At 37.9% G+C, this 26,395-nt stretch overlaps 1 protein-coding gene across 1 annotated transcript; it reads right to left on the bottom strand.

The window, feature by feature from the left end:
- Window positions 1-7,590: 7,590 nt before the first annotated feature.
- On the bottom strand, window positions 7,591-26,226 carry crispld1a (cysteine-rich secretory protein LCCL domain containing 1a). The gene is made up of 15 exons (XM_058377119.1): window positions 26,020-26,226; window positions 25,077-25,369; window positions 19,570-19,688; window positions 19,207-19,339; window positions 18,968-19,083; window positions 18,101-18,201; window positions 17,077-17,208; window positions 16,282-16,342; window positions 15,698-15,764; window positions 14,732-14,862; window positions 14,602-14,645; window positions 14,445-14,517; window positions 14,189-14,264; window positions 10,853-10,986; window positions 7,591-10,106 (listed from the first exon to the last, which is right to left on the bottom strand). The coding sequence occupies exons 2-15, from the start codon at window positions 25,311-25,313 to the stop codon at window positions 10,055-10,057; spliced, it is 1,476 nt and encodes a 491-aa protein (XP_058233102.1). The 5' UTR covers window positions 25,314-25,369; window positions 26,020-26,226; the 3' UTR covers window positions 7,591-10,054.
- Window positions 26,227-26,395: the final 169 nt, after the last annotated feature.

Below are 26,395 nucleotides of genomic sequence, written 5' to 3' on the forward strand. Positions count from 1 at the left end.
ATATACTGTCACCATACCCTGCCAAGCATAAGTCCACTAATCTCAGGTGCAGCAGAGAGATTTTCCGTCCACCTGCTGTTATGTCAGCACTGAACTTGTGCAGGAGAAAATAATGACAATGCAGTGAAAAAACCTTAGATCAACGTATTTAAAAAGCCAGAATTTCCACTTAAGGAAAATACGTAAATAGAGAAATAATAGCAGGTTGATGGTAACTATATTAAATAGAAATACATACATTTTCAAACTTACTAACTAGTGTGTTATTGTCTCTCCTCGACTGTGTGTACTCTACTGATATCATCTTGTTTCCACTGATCCACAGGCTGCATCAACACAAGTGGAATCAGCCACCCAAAATCTCTTTACATGCTCAGAGATCCTGTCGATAGCAGGTGTTCACACATAAGTGCGAGAATAAATATAAGATAGAAGGAATGGGATTTAGATTAACTTCACTTTTCTGCTTCACATAAAAATGTCATAGAAGCCAGAGAAATATTTCTACACAGTGAGCGAGCTTTGCACATCTGTTTGACAGAAAGCGAGTGCAAGCTATCAGATTGTACTCGTGACCACATGGAGATGTTGACAGATGTTGGCATGCTTGCGATACTGCTGCTGTAAATCCTTCAAAAGTTCATTTCAGCAAGGCTTGAGACACATTCGAGTGTTTCGTTTTGGTTTCATGAAAAATAATCAGCCTTTGATGACAGCACGGGTAATTGAGCAGCAGTGCAGCTTATCCAGGCCAATTGTCCTGTCCAGTAGGGTCTTGAATTATATACATCCAAAGCTGTGTTTTTATTAACTGCAGAAACTTCAAGTTATTTTATCCTCTCAATGCACAAGTATACACTGATTTATGATTTTTTACTTCTTTATGAATAAACATATGAGGTTCGCATGAAGTGTTTTAGACATTTCGGCGTGTTTTTGTTTAACTCAAGCAGCACGCCATGACACAAGCTGTGTCCCATGTTGCTTGCATATACACTATTTGAGAATATTATTGATTATCCATAGCTGCTTAGTGTGTGCACAAAATAGTACAGCCAAGAAAACACATATGCTTACAAGTTTGATCATGCTAAAGATACAGAGGATATCAAAAGTGCATTACATCAGTCTCCATCTCAGAACTGTTACTTTCACTGAGCTGTATGTTACAACGAAGAACCCTATTTAAGTAAGCCGGCTAATGGCACTTAGCGCTACCATTACTGGTTACATCCTGCACCTTTTTTACATAATGTGTAACTCTTTAGACAAATTTAACTACTTGTACAAACACAGCATACATATATGATATTTTACATACTATATGAATACACATAGATTTACCTTCATGGCATTTGGCAGACACCCTTATCCAAACTTACATTTTTATCACATTTGATACAATGGAGGGCTAAGGGCCTTGCTCAAGGGCCCAGCAGAGGCAGCTTGGTGGACCTAGGATTGAAACTCACAACCTTCTAATCAGTAGTCCCACACCTTAACCACAAAGCTACCACATCCCATGCAGATAGCCACCATAGATGTGTGCACTAGGCCTGGGATCCTGTAGAACACCAAAAAGTTGCTGGACTTTGTTTCATGTTGGAGTATTGTAATGTCTGGATGTTCCAGCAGGTGACTATACCGTTAGTTGGGCCCCTTACTTTCAATGAAGGGAAATTGTAAAGTTCCAACCTACAAAGAAATTCTAGACAACGGTGTGCCTCCAACCTCGTGGAACCATTTTAGGGAAGGCCAATATATTGGTGTTAGTCCAGCAGTTAGTCTACAATGAAGCAGCCACAATGTTGGCAAAGTGCTTACTAGAACCAGAAAGCACTACGCTACATACACTAGCTCTCAGTAAAGCTGTGCTGAGGCTATTAAATATTATTAATTTATTCATTAGAGCCTCGAATGGTCTTGCACAACAGTACCTAAGTCAATTTTTGGTCTGTATTTGGTCTATGAATTTCCAGGCCTGCTTCAGTCAAAAGGTGCAGGTTCATTATTGGTATCTAGAATAATAAAGACTACAGCAAGGGGCGGAGCTTGTTCCTACAAAAACCCTCAATTATGCAATAGCTTTCCTGTCAGTTTTTCTCAGAAATCATTTCAATCTTAGGTGAAAAAACGATTTGTTCAGTCTGGCGTTCAGTCAGTCTACATAAAAAATTTTCTGTGTGTGTTTGTTGTGGGCACTAATTTTTCTTGATCTGATGCCAGTGTGCCACCATATATATATATATATGTATAGGTATGTAGGTATGTATGTATGTATGTGGGTCTCTCTGCTACAAGCTCCTCCCCTTAAGCCCCACTGTTGGTAAGTAGGAGGAGCCTTACGCATCATCAATCCAGCTCATGACTCCCTCATTGAGCAAATTGCTGGCATGTCCAGGCATCTGTAAGCTATTAGTCAATTGTAGGGGAAAAGTGAACATGGACCACTAGGGTAAAATATGCCCATTGCTTCAACCGTAAACCAAATATATCATTTTTACTGTTTGTCAGTCTGAGCACACTACACAGCTATGTACATTCAGATATCATTTACAAAATGTGAAGAAATATGCCACTTGAGACATAGCGTTTATCTCACGAGTGCAGATGCCAACCTTGAAAGCAATATTGCATTGCGTTATAATATTATTATTTCTTTGTACTCTAAATCTGTTACCATAAGAATTATGGTATTATTATTATTATTATTATTATTATTATTATAAATCATACTACTACTACTACTACTAATAATATTTTAATATATATTTTTATAATTTATACTTTTGTTTTATATGTAACTACAACTATGTATCTAATTAATACATTTACTAATGTAATTTCATTACATTTTTAATTTTAATTTATTTTAATTATCCATTGAATTTTCCTCCCAAGAATCGTTTTTTTTTCCAGGACGCACAGTGCAGCATCTGCGGCAGTTTCTCGAGACATCGGTTTTTATTTCAATGTAATCTTTGTTTCAACGAAATCTTAATTTCTTCCAATGAAAGCAAGCATTGTGTGTTTTGTTTAGATCCTTTGTGCCAGTTAAAGAGCTGCACTGCTTATTTTCACCCACATCTGTTTAAGATAATGGTGTGGAAGCAATTTCAACTGCACTGGATTCACATATTTCCCTTTCACCGAGCTACAAAGGACGACGGATATTACTTCACCTCTACAGTCTATAAAATAAGTCATCATTTACACATCAAGTGATCAAGCACCAATAAAAGGAGCAGTAACTGTACGGTACAGTGTGTTCATAGAGCAGAGTGGATGTGTGTCTGGAGAAAGACTGCCACCTGTTGGACTTTTTCCATATAATCCATATAATACAGATATTTGGTCACACATTAGCATGACTTTATGCACTTTTTATAATTTTACTCAAGCTTATGTTTATACATATATGTGTCATGTAAATGTACGGCAAGTTATATATGCATACGGTTTCACTGTTTCATTATGCCCTCAATACAATGAAATTAGATTAGCAAAGGACTGTTTATAGAAATATTAACTAAAAATGATCCATAGTCACTTATTTGTGTGCTTACATTTTGCCAATTTTTTAAGATCTAACGTGGTTCTTTAAGAAATCCTGCCCAGGTAGCTCCTATTTACCAGCTAGCTAGCAATGAAGATTTGAAACATTTATGCTCATGATTGTTAAAGGCCCTGTCAGGTTAGCTTATGTAAGCTAGCTCATTAATGTTAGCAGAACATTTTATAAACATTATAAATTAGACTAGAATTCTTATGGTAACTAGCATTCGCAGGGAATTATAGACACATTTACAACTTAAAATTATTGTTGTTATAGGAAACAGTTATCACTGGCTATATTATGCAAGAAATCCAGTCAGGTTAGCTAGCTAATTAACCTTCTCAGTGTACATTATGAACATACTGTATGAGATTAATAAATAAATAAATAAATAAATAAATAAAAAGAAAGAAAATCCTGTCAGGTTAGCACAAGTAACTCTTTTGAAAAATGATAAATAATAGCAAAATGTTCTCAGAAATGTAAAGTTAGCATATGTCACCTGTAGCTTTAGTTGTGAAAATGTCACTAAAAATTCCTGTCAGCAATCCTGTCAGTTATACACAAGATTTCTGACCCAATTCACACACTGTAAAAGATTTCTTTGGTCCTTAGCTGACCTCAGCGGTCTTAGAAATCATACTGTAACGTTCGTAGCATGCTCACTGGTGGTATCTATTAAAGAGCCATCAAAATGATTCGTAAAACATTATGCTAAACAGGAAAAAAAACAGAAAACTACTAGTATAACCTTATAGTCATTATGAAGAATGTTTCTTTTTACTCGAGTCTGTTTTCTGCACGACCCCGGATCATGCTAATTGACTGTGTAAGCAGAACGTTGTGATTCTGTTTAATTACACGACTATCTTTAGACGATCTTCATCCTTTAATCTGACATGAAGAACACGTTATCGCACAGTGTGTTGTACAATTTGGGCAAGATTTTATGGGGATCATCTCATACAGCGTGACAAGTAATAATCTTAAAAGACTAAAAGACTGCTGAAGTGTAAAACCAGTTGCTAAATAACACACACACACACACACACACAGTCAGTTGTTCCTTCTGTTCTTTGTTACTTGTGGATATAACGCCAAGTGAGAAATGCCCATGGTAATTAAAGGATATTTAAAAATGTGTGTCTTAGCTCAACTAAAGCTAAACGATCATAAAGCGCCGGAATATCCAGAATGTTTCATGACTCATTTGGCAAATCTTTTAAAAGTGGTTCCTCTGTCCACATAAAATATATTGACAGAGCATGTCATATTTTTAGCCGAATGAGGGAAAAATTATTTTTGCTGTCAGCGACACTTTAAACTCTGAAGCCAAAATAAAGACAGGAGGAGGACAGCAGACATTACATGTAGCAAATCTAATATTTCAGCTCACAAACAGCCTAATGTTTAAACGCTATGGTAAACACAGCAAAGGAATAAAGACACACTTATTTATTTATAACCTAAAATTAAAAATGGGGGCCGTGGTTTGGATAGTGCAAGTGTAGCAGAAATAAGAACGGTTATTTCATACAGTGCACCCAAGTCATGGAAATACCCCAGCTTTCATGTGGCATGCTTACGCATGTAAATATACACACACACACACACACACACACACATACACACTCACACACACTTCCAGCCTGCATCTGAAAGATGACTCAGTCTTCACCATGATGTTGACTTAAAATATGCAAATGACATGCTTTTCCTTATTAATACTGCAGTTCCTGCAGTCACCGTTTATCAGTTTATCAAAAATATTGTTGTTAATGCCTAACGGTCAAATCCTGGTAATGTTGTGCTTCATTGTGGAACAGCAGAAATAGGCTTAGGACATTGATCTACTAGAGTTATTATATTATACTGCATTTAATACTTTCTCTTGCATGTACATCAATAAACCAAGCTGTCTAATAGTGTGTATTGTGTAGGTCGCCCATGTGCTACCAAAGCAGCTCTGGTATGATATAGCATGGGTGTTCTTACACCTTTCGATCACAACCAGCATCAAAAAGCCTTGGGTGACCATAACTCTGTCACCGATTCACCGGTTGTCCTTCCATGGACCACTTTTGGTATGTACTCACCACTGCTGATTTGTGAATGCTCTGATCACGGGTTTTTCCATTTTTCCTGCTTCCAACACAAGACATGGCTTCACTCACTGCCTAATAGATCCCACCCCTTGACAGATCCCACTGTAACAAGATAATCAGTGCTATTCTCTTCACCTGTCAGGGGGTTTAAGGCTTAAGGCTGCTCTGTGTACAGCATCTCTAGTAGGGATTCAGGCTCGAACCTCCTCTGAAATATTCTCGTACGGCTGAAAATGCTTATTAGTGTGTGATTAGAATAACACACAAAAGTCATAAAAATGATTGCTACATATTCAACCACCTCAGATGTAAAACAACCTCAACTGTTAGTTAATGTCTTTACAATTTGTTGTCTATACCGAATGCTGTGGTGAGACCAGATATATAGAAGATATATCATATAGATCATTCTTTTTTTTTCTTAGCCGATGAGATTACATCCTTCTCTGATGTATCCCAGTGCATCACTTCATTGCACAACCCATCTTTCTTCAAACATGAGCTGAATTATTACTAAAGAGTTCTTATTTGATTCAGCGTCTGCACCAGATTTGTCTAAATGCTCAAATAAAGTGTGCAAATATTAGACACACATCTCTGGCTTTGTTTTTAGAAGAAGAGTTTTGTGTAATGGGTTTCAGACACAGATAATTGCATTGGTTCTTTGTTTTTTATTGTTTCTGCTGCTTTCAGGTCATCCTGCAGCTCTATTTCAGTGACTGCATGGTGCATATGCCTGGGGACGATTTGTTGTATTTCTATGTGTTTTCCACCTTGTTTATGTTTCTATTCGAGTGTTGTTTAATAATATTGTCCATTGTGAACTTCTGACATAACATTATATTTTAAATTATAACACGGAAGGAACGATAAGTTAGTTATAGGGAAGTATATAGTTATAGTAATAGGGAAAAGAAGCTCAGTGGTTAAGGTGTTGGACTATTGTTCTGACGGTTGTAGGTTTGAATCCCTGAGCCATCAAGCTGAAAATGCTGGGCCCTTAATGCTCAGATGTGTTCTTTTGAGAAAGAGAAGGATGAATGTAAGTTGCTGCAAACGTCGATTTTTTTGTACTTGAGCTTTTTATGAGGTCTGTATTCATAAATCTTTTTAATTTGCAATGTGCTAATAATGAGCTTTATAAACTGTTGTGTGATATATGATACGACGTGATATGACGTGACATGCTGTGTGAACTAATATGTGCTGTAATTTAGCCTAATTGCTTTTCCAGCAGTTACTCGTGTAAATTGTAAATGAACAAAAATTCCCTTTTGTTTGAGAATCCCACAGCAGGAATGAGCCAGCAGCAGCAGTGATCAGATGAATGAATGGACCTCATAAAATGACTGAGGATTTCATCAGTATGTAAGAGTAAGAATAAAGTATAAACTGTGGACGTTTTTGGTAAGGATCAAAGACTAAAGTGCAACTTACTGTATGGTCTGGAAAGGAGAATGATCACTGTGGAAAACTGGATGTTTTTTAAAGGAAAGTTTGTATGTTTGTCCATCCATCCATTTTCTATAACTGCTTTATTCCTAATTAGGGTCACAGGGATCTGGTGGAGCCTATCCCAGCATAGGATATTGGGTGAAAGGTGGGGGTACACAGGTCGCCAGTCCATCATACAGACAGACAACCACACATACTCACAACTATGGGCAATTTAGAATTACCAATCAACCTAATGTACCTACTTTTTGGACTGTGGGAGGAAACCGGAGTACCCCCACGCAGGCACGGGGAGAACATGAAAACTCCATACAGAAAGGCCCTCGAACCCAGGACCTTCTTGCTGTGAGGGAACAGCGCTAACCACTAAGCCACCCTGCAGTGTTTGTATTTAGAGTAAAAAAAACACACAAATGTATATATTATATATAGGATTAATAAAGTCTTATTCTAGAAACAATGTCAGAAAGGAACATACTGTGTACATTAACAGCATCGAGCCTAAATACCAAATACTAACAATATTGATTTTGACCTACTATGATAAATTATATTTCTAACTCATGTGCAACTATAAAAACAGAGAATATTTACATAATGTTTAATGATGTCAACGTACAAACATTTTTTTTTGTTACGGAAATTATTGAAATATAGTTTCCTGCTCTGCAGGAATATAATCATTATTCTAATCTTTACAATACCTCAGGTATAAAGAAAAAAAAAAAGTACTTAGCAGCTGTACGAATATAAAAAATACATAAACAATGACAAAAATACAAAAACAAATGGTTTTTTTTTTTTTTTAAACATGTGCCATAATCGGGGGACATCACAGCTGACTTCCTCCGTAGTACAATCTAACGGATTGAGAATATTGATTCATCAGGTAGCTCTGATTTATCGCAGGAGTGCATATTGAAACATTTTAAGATGTTGTTATATATTCTAAATTAATAAGCAGAGTTGAGAGTAAGGGCTTGATGTAGCAAGATGTTAATATGGTAACTATACACATCTGTACTCAGACCTTATACAGCCCTGAATAAACATGTGGACGTACCAAGTCGGAAAAAAAATCTGTTAGCTGTTCACGTTGTATGTACAGTTGTGTGCTATTTACTCTATTCAAGGTTCCTGCCTGTGTCCTGCTATTGGTATAATTTCTGCTAAATGACATATTTTGAGCAATGTACAGGCACAAAACTATAGTGCCATTTCATGGCAATATCAAATATACTATGATACTATGAAATAAAAAATAAAAAAAAAGATAAATTGTTCACACTTTTCACCTCTAAGTATCTCAAGTTCTTTATGTTGATTAAATCGTATCTTCCGTAGACTCAACAGAATAAAGGTGGACTTGAGGGAATTGTACTTTGTTACTGGAATTAAGTGCTATCTTAAAATCTTGTCCTTTGTTCAAGTATTATTAATGAATCCTCAAGTAAAACTTCAAGAGGAAAAAAAAACCATACTATTTCTTGCTTACAATTAAATAAAATTTCTGTCGCTTAGCTGTTTGTCGCAATTTAAAATGAAATCCACGTCAAGGTTAAATGGAAGGTTGCTGATCAGTGATGGAGCAAAAGGCAATCTGAGCAAATCAATCCAAAAACATTTGGTAAATATTTTAGCTAGTATTTTTCGAAGGCCAGCTTAGCAATCATTCTAAAAAGTCCAAAAAGATTCACGAATTCATGACTAGATTGTTAATTTGGGTTAGTTTGGTTATTTACTTTTACTCTTGAGTATACATCTGAGTAAATTTAACTGTAGATACTTTCCGACTTTCTGACTCCACCATAGCTACTTTTAATGAAAGTTATTTTTTTTCCACGGCTTAATGCCCGTCCTTACATTTACTCAGGTAAAAGAAAAATTGAGTTTTGTGACTGGGCCTGTTTCTGTATCATTTTATTAGTGTATCAGCATCTGCAGTATAGAGCTATTTTATAGGATGGCAGCTAAGTAATAAACCCAGACTTCTAAATTAAGCCAAAGTGTGCGAAGATATATGACTGTTATACTACTGTAGGTTGTTCATTTCGATATTTGCCTTCTTATGCTATGTATATTATCCTATTCATACACATTTTTTTTAAACTATAGCTTAATCTAATGATAATACTTTAATTTTTTTTTTTTTTTTAATGAGCCTTTCCTTTCTCAGTATATTTCAGGTTTAAAGTTTTCAGGTCATTTACTTTGCGGGTTTAGAAGCCTGGACGTTAATGAAAAAAAAAAAATCTCTTAAAATTCTTCTGAGCCAGCTTTCATCTATAAGTCACCAACCTAATATGTCAATCATATCGTTCAATTATAGATGGACTTCCTTTTCCTGTCTTGTTTTCTCAGAGATCTGAGTGAGAACTAACTTCCACAAAGCTAAATAATGCTTTCTGTAACTTGATGTTATATAAAGTTGGGTCCAAAAGCCTGAGTGCGCTATCGAATAATTCACACAGCTTCTGTTTAAAAGACTGATAGCTATGGAATATTATTATTATTATTATTATTATTATTATTATTATTATTATTATTATTATTACTATTTTTATTATTGTTATTAATAATAAAAAAATTCATTGCAGTTCATCTGTGTGAAATTGAATATGAATATATTAAAGTGTTTTGCCTTGAGACAACATATTTTTGGTGGAGAAAAGCATTCTATTAAATGCACCCAGACTTTGGACCTTTGGATATTCTATTCAATGGATTGTCCTCTAATTAAAAATGCTTTCAATTCAGGATGAGAACGTTGCAAAAAGACAAAACATTGCATACAACATCCACAAAACGAACGGAACAAAATATAGCAAATATGTACAGATCTCTTCGTTCTTCTCCACCTTCTCACTGTACTTAGCTCAGTAATCACTTGTGTAAACAACCACCAGAACAAAAAAGGGATTCGACTCGAGCGATGCGCTCAAATGACTGCAAACACTCGGAAGGCTTTTCCTCCTGGAGGGTTCTGCATGCTGCAAGACACAGAGTATAGAGCATTAGAGAACGATTTCACAATTCAATTAAATTTTGCATTTATTACCAATTACCAAAAAAAAAAATGGAATTTTTATAGGTTTTGAATTTATTTAAGATATCACTCCACAGTGGTGGTTAATATGAGGGCGCATATAAAGTAGACTCTCAAGGCTTGAAGAATTTGCCGTTTTCCTTAAGTATATCTTTTTTGTACCTAGTCTACTAGGTTTAAATGTTCTAATTTAATTGTGGCCGTTATATAAAGTGTTTAACCATCAAAAAAGCTTCAGTTGGGCGATTTCTGTTTCAGTGTTAATGTAAAGTGAATTGTTTGCCAGCGGGAATTCAGATGTAATACAAAAGGATTGAAAATGATTCAAAGAAAAGCAAGAAATTGTTTTCCTATCTGATGAAATAAAAATAAATAATCAGTGCCTGGAGGTGCATGCAAGACTTCTGGACCCTTTCTATAATCTATTGTTTTATATTCGAGTGTGACTGGTACGGTTTTTGCTCCTAATCAGCTTTGCAGTGATTTCACAGGCTTGTACCGTGCCTCTCATGGTACAATAAAAACCTAAATTATGTTCTCGTGTGCTGGTGGTGTTGGCAGTTTTAATGGTAGGTTTGCATAAAACGTAATAATCAAGAATATCTCTGAACCTGATCTGTAAAGCACTCATGTGAATCTGATTTGGATTCCTGAGATGGTCTGGTGTGATTTTTTTTTTGTTTGTTGTACCTCTCAGACAAAACGTTGTTTTGATAGGAGCCGTAGTAGTACAGCCTGTTTTCCACCGGCATCACGTCGATGTAGCCGCCTTGTCCGTTCTTTATCACGCCAGCGTGAATTGCTGATCTGCAGATACTGGATTTCTGAAGAACAAAAGAGAAAACAGTAATCATGCATGGGAGAAAACAAACATGATTTTTTTTTCTCTCAGAGAAAATGAGATAAACACAAAGGTAATAACTTAATGTTCAGTTGCACATTAGTCACTGCTTGTTATGAATTATTCAGTGTATGTGATGTAAGAAAGAGTGTTTATGTACACTGTAGAATTTTGAACTACTGTGAAATGTACAGTAATTTCCTAGCACTCTATGTTTCTAGTAGTATACTGTACATTTAAAATAAACACAATAAAAGTGCTGTAATAAAGCAAAGTATTTCCTTGCATATAAACTGGATTGTCTCTGTCTAAAATAGCCACATAATTCCACTAAGTTGACAGCAAGACACTCCTTATGATTCGCAATCAAATCTATAACAATATATATATATATATATATATATATATATATATATATATATATATATATATATATATATATATATATCCCACTATGCATTGCATTTTCTAGATATTTTACTGTACAGAAGTCAGCCTCTTCGATCTGCTTCTCCCAATCAGTTTCAATACAGTCCTGTAAACTAATTAAACATTACTTTGCTGCTCTTATGAGTTGAATCTGGTGAAGCTGAGAGAAAATAGAAATGGGATAGTCAACCAGGACATATAACAAACAAAGCAGCAGTTACAAGGAGAAGGTGTGGGTGGTGGGGGGGTGGGGGGTTGGTTCAGCTGGAAAACTGCCCTTTTCCAAAATATACAAGGTTAAAGATCTTACATGTAGAGTCCAGAACAGTTTAGAGACTGTTGTGTGTGTCAGCAGTTTCTGAAATACTTTAACCAGCCCATCTGGTACCAACAACCATGCCACGTTTAAAGTCACAGAGATCACATCTAATGTTTAAACATTAGGACTGACAGGCACTGACGCCACAGCTTCTTTAATGGGACTAACAGAGAGGCCACACTTCCTTCACTGACAAAGTGACAGTAAAAGGCACAGGGGCCATGCCTTCTTTCATTGGGACTGTGATAGAAGCCACACCTTCTTCACTGGGACTAAGATAGATGCCACACCTTCTTCATTGACTAAGATAGAGGCTCTGCCTTCTTCACTGGGACTAAGATAGAGGTCATACCTTCTTCACTGGGACTAAGAAAGAGGCCACGCCTCCTTCACTGGGACTAAGAAAGAGGCCACGCCTCCTTCACTGGGACTAAGAATGTGGCCACACATTCTTCACTGGGACTAAGAAAGAGGCCACACCTCCTTCACTGGGACTAAGAATGTGGCCACACATTCTTCACTGGGACTAAGAAAGAGGCCACACCACCTTCACTGGGACTAAGATAGATGCCACACCTTCTTCATTGACTAAGATAGAGGCTCTGCCTTCTTCACTGGGACTAAGATAGAGGTCATACCTTCTTCACTGGGACTAAGATAGAGGTCATACCTTCTTCACTGGGACTAAGAAAGAGGCCACGCCTCCTTCACTGGGACTAAGAAAGAGGCCACGCCTCCTTCACTGGGACTAAGAATGTGGCCACACATTCTTCACTGGGACTAAGAAAGAGGCCACGCCTCCTTCACTGGGACTAAGAAAGAGGCCACGCCTCCTTCACTGGGACTAAGAATGTGGCCACACATTCTTCACTGGGACTAAGAAAGAGGCCACACCTCCTTCACTGGGACTAAGAATGTGGCCACACATTCTTCACTGGGACTAAGAAAGAGGCCACACCTCCTTCACTGGGACTAAGAAAGAGGCCACACATTCTTCACTGGGACTAAGAAAGAGGCCACGCCTCCTTCACTGGGACTAAGATAGAGGCCACACCTTCTTCATTGACTAAGATAGAGGCTCTGCCTTCTTCACTGGGACTAAGACAGAGGTCACACCTTCTTCACTGGGACTAAGAAAGAGGCCACACCTTCCATATTGAGACTAAGACAGAGGCCACACCTTCCTTATTGAGACTAAGATAGAGGCCACACCTTTAATTGGGACTAAGATAGAGGCCACACCTACTTCACTGGGACTAAGATAGAGGCCACATTTCCTTCACTGGGACTAAGATAGAGGACATGCCTTCTTCACTGGGACTAAGATAGAGGCCTCACCTTCTTCACTGACTAAGATAGAGGCTCTGCCTTCTTCACTGGGACTAAGAAAGAGGCCACACCTTCCATATTGAGACTAAGACAGAGGCCACACCTTCCTTATTGAGACTAAGATAGAGGCCACACCTTCTTTAATTTGGACTTAGATAGAGGCCACACCTACTTCACTGGGACTAAGATAGAGGCCACATTTCCTTCACTGGGACTAAGATAGAGGCTCTGCCTTCTTCACTGGGACTAAGAAAGAGGCCACGCCTCCTTCACTGGGACTAAGAAAGAGGCCACACATTCTTCACTAGGACTAAGATAGAGGCCACTAGGGCAAAGATAGAAGCCGTGCCTTCTTCAAAAGATCTGATGGCACAGAGGCCACACCTTCTTCACTAGGACTAAGACAGAGGCCACACCTTCCATATTGAGACTAAGACAGAGGCCACACCTTCCTTATTGAGACTAAGATAGAGGCCACACCTTCTTTAATTGGGACTAAGATAGAGGCCACACCTACTTCACTGGGACTAAGATAGAGGTCACATTTCCTTCACTGGGACTAAGATAGAGGACATGCCTTCTTCACTGGGACTAAGATAGAGGCCTCACCTTCTTCATTGTCTAAGATAGAGGCCAGGCCTCCTTCAATGGGAATAAGATAGAGGCCATGCCTTCTTCATTGTCTAAGATAGAGGCCACGCCCACTTTAAGATATCTGATGGCACAAAGGCCACCCCTTCTTCACTGGGACTAAGATAGAGGCTACACCTTCTTCACTGGGACTAAGATAGAGGCCCTGCCTTCTTCAATCGGAGTAAAATAGACGCCCGGCCTTCTTCAATGGGAATAAGATAGAAGCTACATCTTCTTCAAGAGATCTGATGGTTTAGAGGCTACACCTCCTTCCCTGGGACTAACACAGAGGCCACACTTCTTTTTCTGGGAGAAATTTACATAAATATTTATATCTCTTGGCTTATCATCTTTCCAAGGATGTGTGAACATTAACTGAAGCTCTTGTCTCTGCCTGACTGTGTGCATTGCTCTGCTGCCACATGATTGGCTGATAAGATAACTGCATGAATACACAATGATGTTCAGTACTTACATCTGAATAGATTCTGGTCCCAATGACTCTGGAGACATGAGGGTATTCTTGCAGGCAGTTATGCGGACAGTAAATTCTATAATGCATATATTAATATGTGAGTTTATAAATCCCTTGGCCTTTTAAAATAATCTTTCTTATAAAGCATCATAAGTATGAAATTTAATTACACAGTGTACTGCTTTAGTAAATTGCTATTATGGTATGATTAAAACTGCAGCAAGACCTAATGATAATGTAAAACTGGGCTGATTACCTGGGACAGTGTGTAACCGGGCTTTCAAATGGGCACAATGTAGACACTGTAGTCTCACATGTAATAACTTGTACTGCAACAAAACAGACAGAATAAATAATCAGCGATCCACTAATTATAATCTAATACACAGCTACTGCATTTATCTCACACTTACTGGACACTTTGGACACAATGAAGGCGTTGGCGCTCTGATATTTCCTGTAAACAGCACAATCGTTATGTTACATTACAATACTCACCAGAGTAACACATTTCAATTGTTAGTTGTTGTTTGATCGACTCACCCAAGAGACTGAACTCCATGTTTGTATGATTTGATGAAAAACTCCTGCCTGCCCTTTCTCGTGACATCCAACCAGCCTCCGTTGTTATCGATCACTCCGTAATGAAGGGCGGCTCTGCAGATGCTAGAATGCTGCAAAGGATGATGCTAGGTGAGTTCTGGGATGAAAGCTAAAGATCTACCTCATCTACTGTGTTTTTATTGTTTTACATCACCTACTGTTTTTACTTTTTTTTTTATTTCTCTTAGACCACAGCAACTGTTAGACAAGTTATTTTTCTTTCCAGTTATAGTTGCATTATAATGTTGGAATGTTGCTACTTACATTATATCTACTGTTAAAATGTATAAGCTATTGTTCTCTAACCAGTATCATTTCCTTTCAAGAGATGTTTGTTTTTTCCCTCATCACTGTTCTATAACTCTATAAGATATAACTATAAGAGTTATTTCCATTCCACTAATCTGATTGGTCATTCAGCATTCCAAGTGTGCTTATGTTTAGTATAATCGCAAAGAGACATGTTTATCACTCCAATCTTCTGTTTTTGCCACATAGATTTGCACTTTCCACTTCGAAGCGGTTACTACAGTAGTGTTAGAGGCATCATCAAAAGAAATAGCAAATTATACTTTTCGGGAAGGAAACCGACTTAAAATATGAAAGCTAGTCGGAAAGGTAATTTTGACCAGAAGTGTCTTTAAAGAAATGCAGTGTGAGCTGGCCAACTAGCCGACATGCTATAAAGTGAGTCTCAGGCATCTAAAGAATCTATTTCTACAAGCGGAGCAAAAATAAACATTGTGTCTGAGATATTACTTACTCTATATTAATTTCTTCTTTATGGAAAAGCACAAGCAAGAGTGCGTTTATTATGCATATTGCTATGGGTGTGTTCCGGCGGTGTACAAATCACTGCGGAGGTTTAGATACAAAGTGACGCTTACACAAAAAAACAGTGCTTACCATTTCATAATACACTGTTCCGATCACTTTTGCAGACCTGTCCAAACATCCAGCTGGACATTCATACCTGCACAAAGAACAACATTCAGTATTGTAGTCCAAAAATGTGAGTGCACTACCAAGAACCTTTTAACTCAGTCAGTTCTAATACAATTTATATTTCTTTGTATATCTTTGAAATCTTATCGGCTCTTTCGGATGGTGTGAAATGAATAGGTTTAACATTACCCCAAAATCGAGATGCCCAAGTTTCTCTCTTAATGCAAAAGATAATCTGACTGTAGATTTATATCTAAAAACGGCTGAAGCTTATCCAATGCTTATGCCAACATGCCTATTCTCAGTATCCTTATACTGAACATTATTTCAACACACTGAGTAGTGATAGGCTTGACACTGGTACTCTATACAATATAGATTATTTTCCTATATATAATTAATAAAATAATTAAACTGTCGATGCTATGTGATTAGTCTAGAGAATTCACTAAAACCTACTTGAACAGTGTTGAGAAACTGAAGAAATAAATTCAGCTCTTGGTAATGCTGATTAGTATATAATCTGTCTTTGCTACCGTTTGTACCTGTTACACGTCGTGCCTTTACACTGGTCCCGAAGTTTCGTGTCACATGTTACAAGTTGCGCTGCAAAAAAAAAAGGACCAGCACAGTAGAGTTTTGCATGTCAATGCACATTCTTCACTTCTGTACTTTTCTACTGATGCTTTCTGAAGGAATTCCTGCTAGTGAGAGTTCATCTACTTGGGTTTCAGGAAATCGTTTAAATCCCACAAAACCTTCAACTACCCACGAGCAAACCCTCTCAGCAAGGAGCTCTCAGCAAGGAGAAAACCAATCCTGCATTCCTGACTCAGCCTCCTAATATTATATACCATATGTGTTTGACAATGTGTAGAGAAATAGGAGACATGGCAGACCCCCACCTGCTAAACATCAAGGAAATGTGCAATATATATATATATATATATATATATATATATATATATATATATATATATATATATATATATATATATATATAAACTCTGGCAGTGTTCTTACTTCGATGTGTGTGAGCTATCACTGTCACCATAAGTTTTAAAGCAGAGCCAGAAAGGAGTTGGAAATGTATCAAGTTAGTTAGGTAAATGTACTGATGAGATCATAATTTCATGAATCACAAATCCAAAACCCAGACAAATGAAGGTTGTTATGTAAAGTAAACATTTCAGAAAGCCCAAGGGTTTGGGCCAAGGACTGAGGGGGCACGTCATGTGGGTGTTTCCAGACGAGACTGGGGGGGGGATTTCTGTATTACTCTAATGATTTATTTTCTATGAACTACATCTTACATTCATTTTGAGACAAAACACGCTTACACATCTGTTCGGTGCTCACAACAGTGATGCTGTGAGTGTGAGAGTGTGTGTCAGGGCGTCTGGTGGTGATCGGGGCTTCGGGTTCGATGATGTTGTCTTCCTCGGTCTCCTCGTAATAGTATTGATTGTCGTCTATAAATCAAATGGGACACATAGAGTCAGATCTGGAGCATTTTAGTAGATATTAGTAGATTTTTGTATTAAAGAATCCAGGATTCTTTAATAGAAAAATACAAAACAGTGGCTAAGGTTTTATGCAAGTGACTTAAAAGTTAGGGCTTCAAATCCCAGCAATGCTCCAGGAACATGAACCTATTTCCCTCATCATTTTTAACCTAATCTTCCCTTAATTATGGTCATTTCCTGCAAATCCTCACCAAATAGGGGCACAAAAGCCGCTAGCCAGGGTGAGTGAAGACTAGTTTGTGCTGAAGAATATATATACCAATATATATATATATATATATATATATATATATATATATATATATATATACCAATAGAACTGCTGCTCATACAACACGCTTGGCGGAAAGTGCTATCTGCCCTCTTCCACATACACAAGCTCATAGATGCACAAGGTAATTTTCACTGCCAAAGACAGAGTAATGCCATTTCTCCCATAACTGGTTGCACTTTCTGGGATTCCTGGCTACGGATGTCAGTGGTGTCCTCAGGATTAGAAAATCTCCCTGTTCAGAACTCAGAATTCATTACTGGCAATCTCCCAATGATCTGTTGCACCACTAAACTGTACAGCTCTGTGGCTGAACTCGGTTCTGCCTTATTAATGATATTACTGCTATGTCAGTTTATTAGTGATTTAGTGGTCATAATATTTAACACAGTGTGAAAATAGCCTACATAACACCATTTAACGTCTCAATAAAAAAGTCTTCAGACAGAATTTTTAGGTAGTGTTGAATATAATAACAATAACCAGCAAAGAAAAGTGTGCATTAGTTCCATCAGACTTTTTGGGCCTTACAGTATTGATGTATGATCGGATGCTGTGATATTGTACCTTTGTAGCACAGATTGTCTTTACATCCTCCTCCATAGCTGGGTGGACATGCTGAGCACGGTGTACCATGCTTGTATGGAGCACTTCCCCACCAGTTCCCCCTGCACAAGTCACACACACAGTCACTTACGTCCACCTTTAACTTTTTATTATTACGCATGGGTTAAAGACCATTGTTAACATGAAATCTGCCAGTGGTCAGGAACCTTAGCATGGGAAGGACTGTTGAGATACTATTTCCACATGTAGTACATATATTTTATAATCATTCATTTTTAAGCTATTGACATTTGGAATTTCTGCCCAAATGACCAAAAGGTCACCATTTCTATCTAATGACTTTCCAAATTTAGGCAGAATGTGGTCTAACTGTAAGCTCTGCTCTAGATAATTCTTGAAAAATGGTTTAATTTTTTTAACTGAATTGGGCTGTTGGATTTGGATGAGTCCATTCCCATCATTTCAGAGCATTATTTAGTCCAGACATTGGTGAATGTAGGCCAATACTGTGCCTTCGTCCAGATTTGTCCCCAGATGTTTATATCATAGCACACGTTAACGGTACACTAACTAACTTCCTTCATACCTAGCTAAAGTACTGATTAACTAATATGACAAATAACCAATGTGCTAACTTGCTGATGTGCTCACTCAAAATGTTTTAATAAACATAATGTCCAGATGAAGGAAATACTGTACTGAAATACTGAAGGAAATAAGACAACCTTAACTGAACTATCTGAAAATTATTTGGTGTTTTTGTATGTATAGCACTTGTACTGTCCACTACTGTCTCACCATTAACTAAATATCATATACAGCTGAAATGATAAAACACAACATTTTTCACGTTTAAAATCCACCTACTTTGGTGAATAATTGCAGACCAAATAAACAGCCTTCGTCCAGATTTGTCCCCAGACGTTCATATCATAGCACACGTTAACAGCACAACCGATCCGGCTGCTGGTTGCCCAAACAAGCTGCACGCATAATCACAAAAATTCAATGAGGTTTAACAGACTTCTGTCTTACACGAAACACTGCTTTATAAAAGGAAAAAAAAATCCAATCTATTGGATTGAATAATTAAACTTTTCAGATACCTGTGTGTAGTGAGTACACACCGGCCCTGTACATCGGAACGGACAGTAAGGATTACACTCTTGAGGATATGGGAAGGAATAATCTTTAACTTCATCGTACCACGCCTGTACATGAGATGTAGGAGGGCGATACCTGCAGGATAAACACACGCAACATGAGATAATGATTTCCGTATCTTTGTCAGGAAAAGATGATTGGGGAAGAATCACGGTTGTTTCCTTTAATTGTTTGTTTAGGTCTTTTCCTGAATTGTAGAATACATGTATTACTAACATCTATACACACAATACCTTGGAACAAGACTTAGTACTGAGAGAAAGAGACAGAGAGAGAGAGAGAGAGAGAGAGAGAGAGATACATACCTTCCCCAGTGAACTCCTAGGTTCTGGCCGATGTAATTAAGCAAGCCTTGTGGTCCGTGTTCCCATAAACATGTCTCAGCCCATTCTTCGGCAGATCTCTCCAACTCAGTATCCCAGACCTGAAAACATACACATTTCACCCTCATTTCAGTAAAACACTCTAGCCATATCAGAGTGCTAACTAACTAGCTCGATAGCCGATCGATGTGCTAAATTACTAGCTTGATGGCAAACTAGATATCAACCTAATTAACAGGCTTGATAAATATGTTTTATGCTACTTTAATAGCTTGCTAAATAGTTAACACGCTAATTACTAGCTTTATATCTTACTAATGTACTGATTAACTACCTTGATGAATAAATGTGCTAACATGCTGGTGCGCTAACTCATCACGTCCAGATGAAGGAAATACTGTAATACAACGTTAAGTAAGCAATGTGAAAAAGAAAAAATAGTGTTTTTGTAGGTAGTATATTTTCCACCCATAATCTGCTTCTTAGCTAGCAATCATGTTGACCAACTAGCATGCTAATTACACAGATAGGATATGAAAAGTTTCCCCAGAGGAATAAAATCAGGTTATGTCATAGCTGATGTTTAGATTTTTGTCCACTGGCTCCTGGCGCTAAAATAATTTAACATCCTTAAGGTGCTAGCAGGAGTAATTTAGTTCAGGAAGGGAAAAAACTCAACGAGGGTGAATTAAATAGCGAAACAAAAAGGTACGTCTTGTTTGAAAACCCGTACTCCATGCACTGTCTGCCTCACGTTCGAGCTTAGCTTGCTTTTCTTTTCTTTTTGAGATGTCCGATCACTCTTTCCAGTCTCTAATGCACTCCATATGTGGCTTCCACCCTCCTTTCTCCCCCTGTTCTGTGGGCACACTTTCTCCTTGGCAGGTAAGTCTTGTGTTCCTCTCCTGGGCCACTCGGGAATGAAAGTTTTCCTTTAATCGGCTGACCTGATTTATTTATTTTTTTTTTTTATTTAATTTTTTGGAAATAAACAGGAAGGAACTGTAATTATGTTGGGGATCATTTAGTTTAATTCACCTCTCATACACTCATACAATATTCGCTTACACACAACCAGCTAGCTCTTTCACAATTCACACTTTTGGCCTTGCTGGATGTCCCAAAGCACCAGACCAATTGCAAATCGGAACCAATAACTTTGCCTAAAATAGCAGCTTTTTCTCCGAAACGAGCTGCATGAGGCATTAATCCTGTGCTTGACACCTGGAAATAGGATGTGTGGTGGTTTGTAAAGGCCCTTCTCCAAATGAGGTTATTAATAATTGAATAACGCGGATGAACCATAAATAAATTGGCGACTGCTGAGTAACCTCCGCAGCAGCAGACCAACGTTAACTGAGACAGATCACTGAACACGAGTCTATTCGTATTCATTATATATCAAAATATCTTTTTTTATTTTCACCATCGTACCGCACTGTACGAATTCATAAACTGTCCATTGCATCATTGATTACATCTCCAGGATTTTGGATGAATCTGACTTTCATTTTCTTCCATGTCAGAGGGAGTAGGCAGAAACCTGGGGAACTTATTGTGTTAAAGACAAGTTTATAAGGACGGACTTAATATATTTTCGATGCCTGATGAAGGGATTAGAGGACTGTAGCAATGGGCTGTAATATTTCAGCACTAAACTACAGCGTGGCAACACTAATGGGATAAACATTAAACTAGACTGCAGCAGTAGGGGGAGCTTAAGTGCCATTTTAGAGCCTGCTACATTAATATGGAGTGTGGCGTATATAGATTTTTTTGTTTATGCGGATAAATTAGGAAGGTGCGCCTCCTAATATAATATTCCAGAGCAATTAAACCCCAGGAAAATAATCAGGTCAGGTTTTTTATTTATTATAACCATATGTTAAACATGAGATTCTTTTCTTTTCTCCCCCCCCCGTCTTTAGGTTTCAATTAGCGTACCACATCGAGAGCTGTACATTTGGCAATCAGATTCAATATTGTATTCACACCAGTGAAACCATTCTGTTTTTAAAACCTCCCGAACAGGAAACACCCTCCAAAAGCTGACCGCTCCGTAAAGAAAACAAAGCCCTTCTCACACTCACTGACACACTGGTGTTTATTTCATTTAACACCTCATTTGCATCGAGTGTTTTTCTCATCTGGTCACATTCCAAGAAAGTACAAACAATTCCCATGAACCTGCAGGAGCTCATTTCCTCTTGCAGGGGGGTGGAAGAAATAGTAAAAGAGGAAAGTGAGGGCATGATGTGTGTGATGAAAAGGGGGATGTAAAAAAGAAGAAGTGTGCATACAGAACAAATGGAAATGTGCGAGAAAAGAACTAGATAAGGTGCAATACTTTCTAGAAATACGATCGCTTAAGGGTTAGATCTATGTATCATCAATCACGGAATCAATCTGTCAATATATATCCACCTCTCTCTCTCTCTCTCTCTCTCTCTCTCTCTTTCTCTCTCAGGTCACTTCCACACTGGGGGTAGAATGTGGACTCAGTGACTCATATCGTAATTGTTTTGGTTAATTCAGAATATTGCATGGATTTTCATTCACAACAGCAAGTGTCAGTTCTATTAGTGGAAATGCTTCATTGATAAAAAAGCTCAGAGGAGGATAACCAGACCAGTTTGAGATGACAGGAAGGCTCTGTGCAGACGTGGTGAACAGAAAAGCATCTTAGAATGCACAGCACATTAGAAAGTGCTGAGTAGTGGGCACAGGCTAACTGGGAAACTAGGCAGAATGGAAATGCCTAGGAAAAAAGTAGGGGATGTTTTTCCAGTGTTCAGCTGGCCAGTGAGGTTGAGTGTGTGTGAAAAGGAAGTTCCTATCCTTATAGTGCAAGTAATGGATGTAGGTAGTAAAACCAATGTGTGTGTGTGTGTGTGTGTGTGTGTGTGTTTAAATATTGTTGGGGAATAAATATTCCCACAAGAATAGGAATATCTGACACGTTTATTATCGTAGGGACATTTTGCTGGTCCCCATGACCAATACTGTTTGTTTTTTGCTGTTTTGTTTTGTTTTTGTCAAAATTATTATTCTAAAAGTCAAAAGAACTCCATTTGGTTATCCAGGTTAACGTTGAGCTTAGACAAGATGTAGGAGTTGCATTAATTAATTGCAATAATAATTATGTAAGTGAAAGGTTCTAGCAAGGATAGAATAACAAGCGTGTGTGTGTGTGTGTGTGTGTGTGTGTGGTCTCCCACTGCTTTAATGAGGCTTTATAAATGTAAACAGTGGAGAAATGGCAGCGCATAAAAGAACCCATTGAAAAATAAACAAACCAATCTCAGACAGTAATATCAGCCAAAATGAGCCGTTTCACCCCAGTCAGGCTTCAGTCCTCTCCACAGTCTCCTTCCCTTTTGTTTTCTCTCCTCTCTTCCTCACCATCATCTGCTCCTTATACTTCTTTCTCTGTTTTCTCTTTTTCTCTCCTCCCTTTCTTCTCCCCTCCTCCTCTTAACCATAATTTATCCACCGTCTCTTCTACCAACTTGAAACTGTAATAGGAGACAGCTCACTGCCGGCTTGCTGGCTGAGCAGTTTTTTTTCTTTCCTTCCTTCTCTCTCTTTCTTTCTCTCTTCCTCTCTTTCGTCTTCTTTTTCCCTGCAGTGCTACAGAACTAGCCTCCTTCAGATATGACTTTTAACATCCGATTAATTAGTGGTTTGCAATTATATCTCAAAACCAGACATAATCTGATCTGTGCATTTCTATTTTAAACAGTCAGACGCCAACTTCAGAGATTTGTGATTGTGTATTGAAGATAAAACCAAATCATAAATATGTTATAGTTCTCAGACGCTATACGTACACCTCACTCCGACATGGAGCCACGACATGTTTAGGGTTTATAGTTTGTGTCTTTAAGGCTACTAATGGAAAGGAAGTCTGAAAGGAAGGATGGAATTTTAGCTACATCACCCAAAATTCATTCCCATTCAAGGTTCAGAAATTCCCACGCAGGAACATGTCTAAAACGTAGTTACACCTAGGTCTCGCATCTGGATTGTATCCTGATAAAGATTTGAACTTGTAGCTGGATTGAAATTGAAATCGTATCCCGGGCAATTAATAATAACAACAGTTCCTGTACAGTTCCTGTTTTTGTGTAATGTAAAAGATCTCATTACAACTTCTATGCTTTTCGATTTCCTTAAGCATCTACACTGACAGGAAGTATGATGACACGATTTCCTGAAAAGGCATTTGTTTTTTTTATTTACTGCAGAGACACCGATTCTGCTTGTCACACGTAAAGATGGATGCATCGAGACTTGTCCAGCTTATAATGTAATGGCCATAATGTATTTACAAACTATTACAAATAATTTATTAGCTTGTTACTAGGTTTTATATCAAAACGCTGTTAATTTCTCGATTTTGATTGATCAGTGATATGCTGTGATGATCAGGATGATGATGAGGATGATGCTCTTGTTCTACAGCAACGGATAGCACAATGTTGTTGTTGTTGTTTTTTTAAAAGACATTGCTAATAGGGTAAGGTTTTCAATGAGATTGTAGCTTTGTTTGTTTTTGCTTGGAAGGAGTCTCTGTTTTTAGAATTTGGCAAGAGGTAAAGCAGTTTCTTTTACATTTTCTGACACTGGAAAATATTTACATAGGGTTTCACAAGGTCTCTGTGTCTAAAACTGTGTATTTCTGCCTTTCTAGCTTTGAGAGAGAGAGAGAGGCTGGTGAAGGAAGAGCTGTTTATACAGTAAGTGCTATATCATGCTGTATGTATTAACAGAAATCAACTTCTTCCACAACATTAAACTTAAATTAATCATTTAAATGGTTAGACTTTTGACCATTAAAAAGTACGAAGTGTCATTTTTCACTGAATAAAAACTCTACTGCTGTAGTTAAAGGGGAATAAAACACTTCAGGATGTGCTGGAATTGATCCATTTTAAGATTTTGGCAGACATTTTTGTTTTGTTTTTGTTTCTCTTCTTTATTCTTGGCTTTTATTTCTTACCTATTATACCGACTTATATAATAAATGTGTGCACTTTTCATAGATGCTTAGAGCTGATAAATTATGGCATTTCCTAATTGCTGAATGACTCAAAACAGCCAGGTTTCATTGATCGTTGCAAAATGATCACTTAACTTAAAACAGGGTGTAAGTTTGTCCTTCAAAAGGTGTGATAACACAATCATGTCTATGAAAGAATACACCCTTCGTATGCTTCTCGAGTGATAAAGTTAGGAGTGAGGAAGCGCTCAAAGTGAGGAAAAAGTTGGATTTCATCCTGATCATCCAGTATTGTGTAGGATTATTTAACACAAATCTAACCTTCCCAAACCCAACACTTCAGCTCTGGGAAGAAGAATCCTGTATCTGACTCCTTTTCCCTCACAACAGCACAATAATGAGCTCTGACACCTGACGCTGACTCGGTTAGACACTAATCTCTGTACTGCACTAAAGACACTATAACATTTACTCTACATTTCCATACCATGTATTCCATATTGGACGCAGGTGGATAAACTTGACCTCGGAGTTTGTTGTGCAGGTCCAGGATGGCCTGTTTATCGATGGCGCTGATCGCCCGCTTCCCTCTGGGTTTCGCTTCGCTTTCATCGGCATATTTTTCCAAGAGAGAGCTCAGCTCCGTGGCATTAAAGAGAGTCATGGAGAAAGCGCTCTGGGATAAAAAAACGAGAGCAAGTCCTTTTAGCCATGTGCGACTCATGGTGACGTGACCTTTGACCTCCGGGAGATGAACGTTGGATAACAGCGTCTCGGTGTCTGTGGGAGAGACGAGGAGGATTAGAGCACGTCAAGGCCAGGGATGGAAATATGGAAGCTTTTTCGAGCTGCAGTAGTAGTGATTGACAGGTTTACAGTGTAAAATGAAAGGAAAAGTTAACAATATTTCCCATGTTTGCATAATAGATTCCTTTTACAGGAAAAAGACTGTGTTCGGAAAATTGACTTGCTTCTAAATCCAGGTAAAATTATACTAGCTTACTCTCTTCGACTTGGAGCTGTGCTGCGATCGAGGTACTTTACAAAAAAACGTGTGCGGTGCAGTTTCTGGTACACTTTTATTTCAATTGCACATCCCATTCACCAACTTCAACGCTTGTACGTCGTGAACTAACGCTTACGCACACCACAGCTTCTCTAGAAGGAACTTAAAGTTAAGGGATTGGTTCTGGGAAGAGTAATGAATGTGCAATTTCAGCAGAAATTCTGAACCGGAAAGTTAAAAGAAATGCAAAGCAACGCATGAAATTTGCCTTCTTCCAAAATGTTACAGGTTCAGAAAGCTAAAAATATTTTGTAAAAAATATAAAATATATTTTTATAAAAGACTTATTGAGGTTAACACTGAAAATGAAATGCTGCTTTCATTTTTCTTTTTTATTTGAATTAATATTAAAACATATACGTACGTATGGGAAATCCTCAGATCTTCTCCAGCAGGTTAATCGTGCTCCCCTATGTGAGACTCAAGTCTATGATTAACAAGCTTCCTGAGAGCAAAGTGTGTTAAAACTGTACATCCGAGATGTGAATAAACTTCTCTTCGGTCTCCTCCGGTTCACTAATGCACCAGGCTCTGCACCAGGTTTGGATTTATGCTGAATTCAGCTTCTGGTGTCGAATATCTTGTGGAAAACACACCTCTATATCCAACCCATTCAGAGTTTAGCAGGACTTAAACCAACAGCACCAACAGCCAGCCTGGAAATGGTTTTGTGTGTGTGTGTGTGTGTGTGTGTGTACAGGTTTTAATATCCTGGTGAGCACAAATGTCCCCGCAAGGTC

This window comes from Hemibagrus wyckioides, linkage group LG23, assembly GCF_019097595.1.
Source record: "Hemibagrus wyckioides isolate EC202008001 linkage group LG23, SWU_Hwy_1.0, whole genome shotgun sequence".
Classification (NCBI taxonomy): Eukaryota; Metazoa; Chordata; class Actinopteri; order Siluriformes; family Bagridae; genus Hemibagrus; species Hemibagrus wyckioides.

Coding starts and splice junctions, on each gene's coding strand:
- crispld1a (XM_058377119.1), bottom strand. CDS start 25,313: ATGAGTCGCACATGGCTAAAAGGACTTGCTCTCGTTTTTTTATCCCAG. Junction 10,987..14,188: donor GGACCAGAATCTATTCAGAT/GTAAGTACTGAA, acceptor TTTGTTCTTCAG/AAATCCAGTATCTGCAGATC. Junction 10,107..10,852: donor AACAACGTTTTGTCTGAGAG/GTACAACAAACA, acceptor TGTGTCTTGCAG/CATGCAGAACCCTCCAGGAG.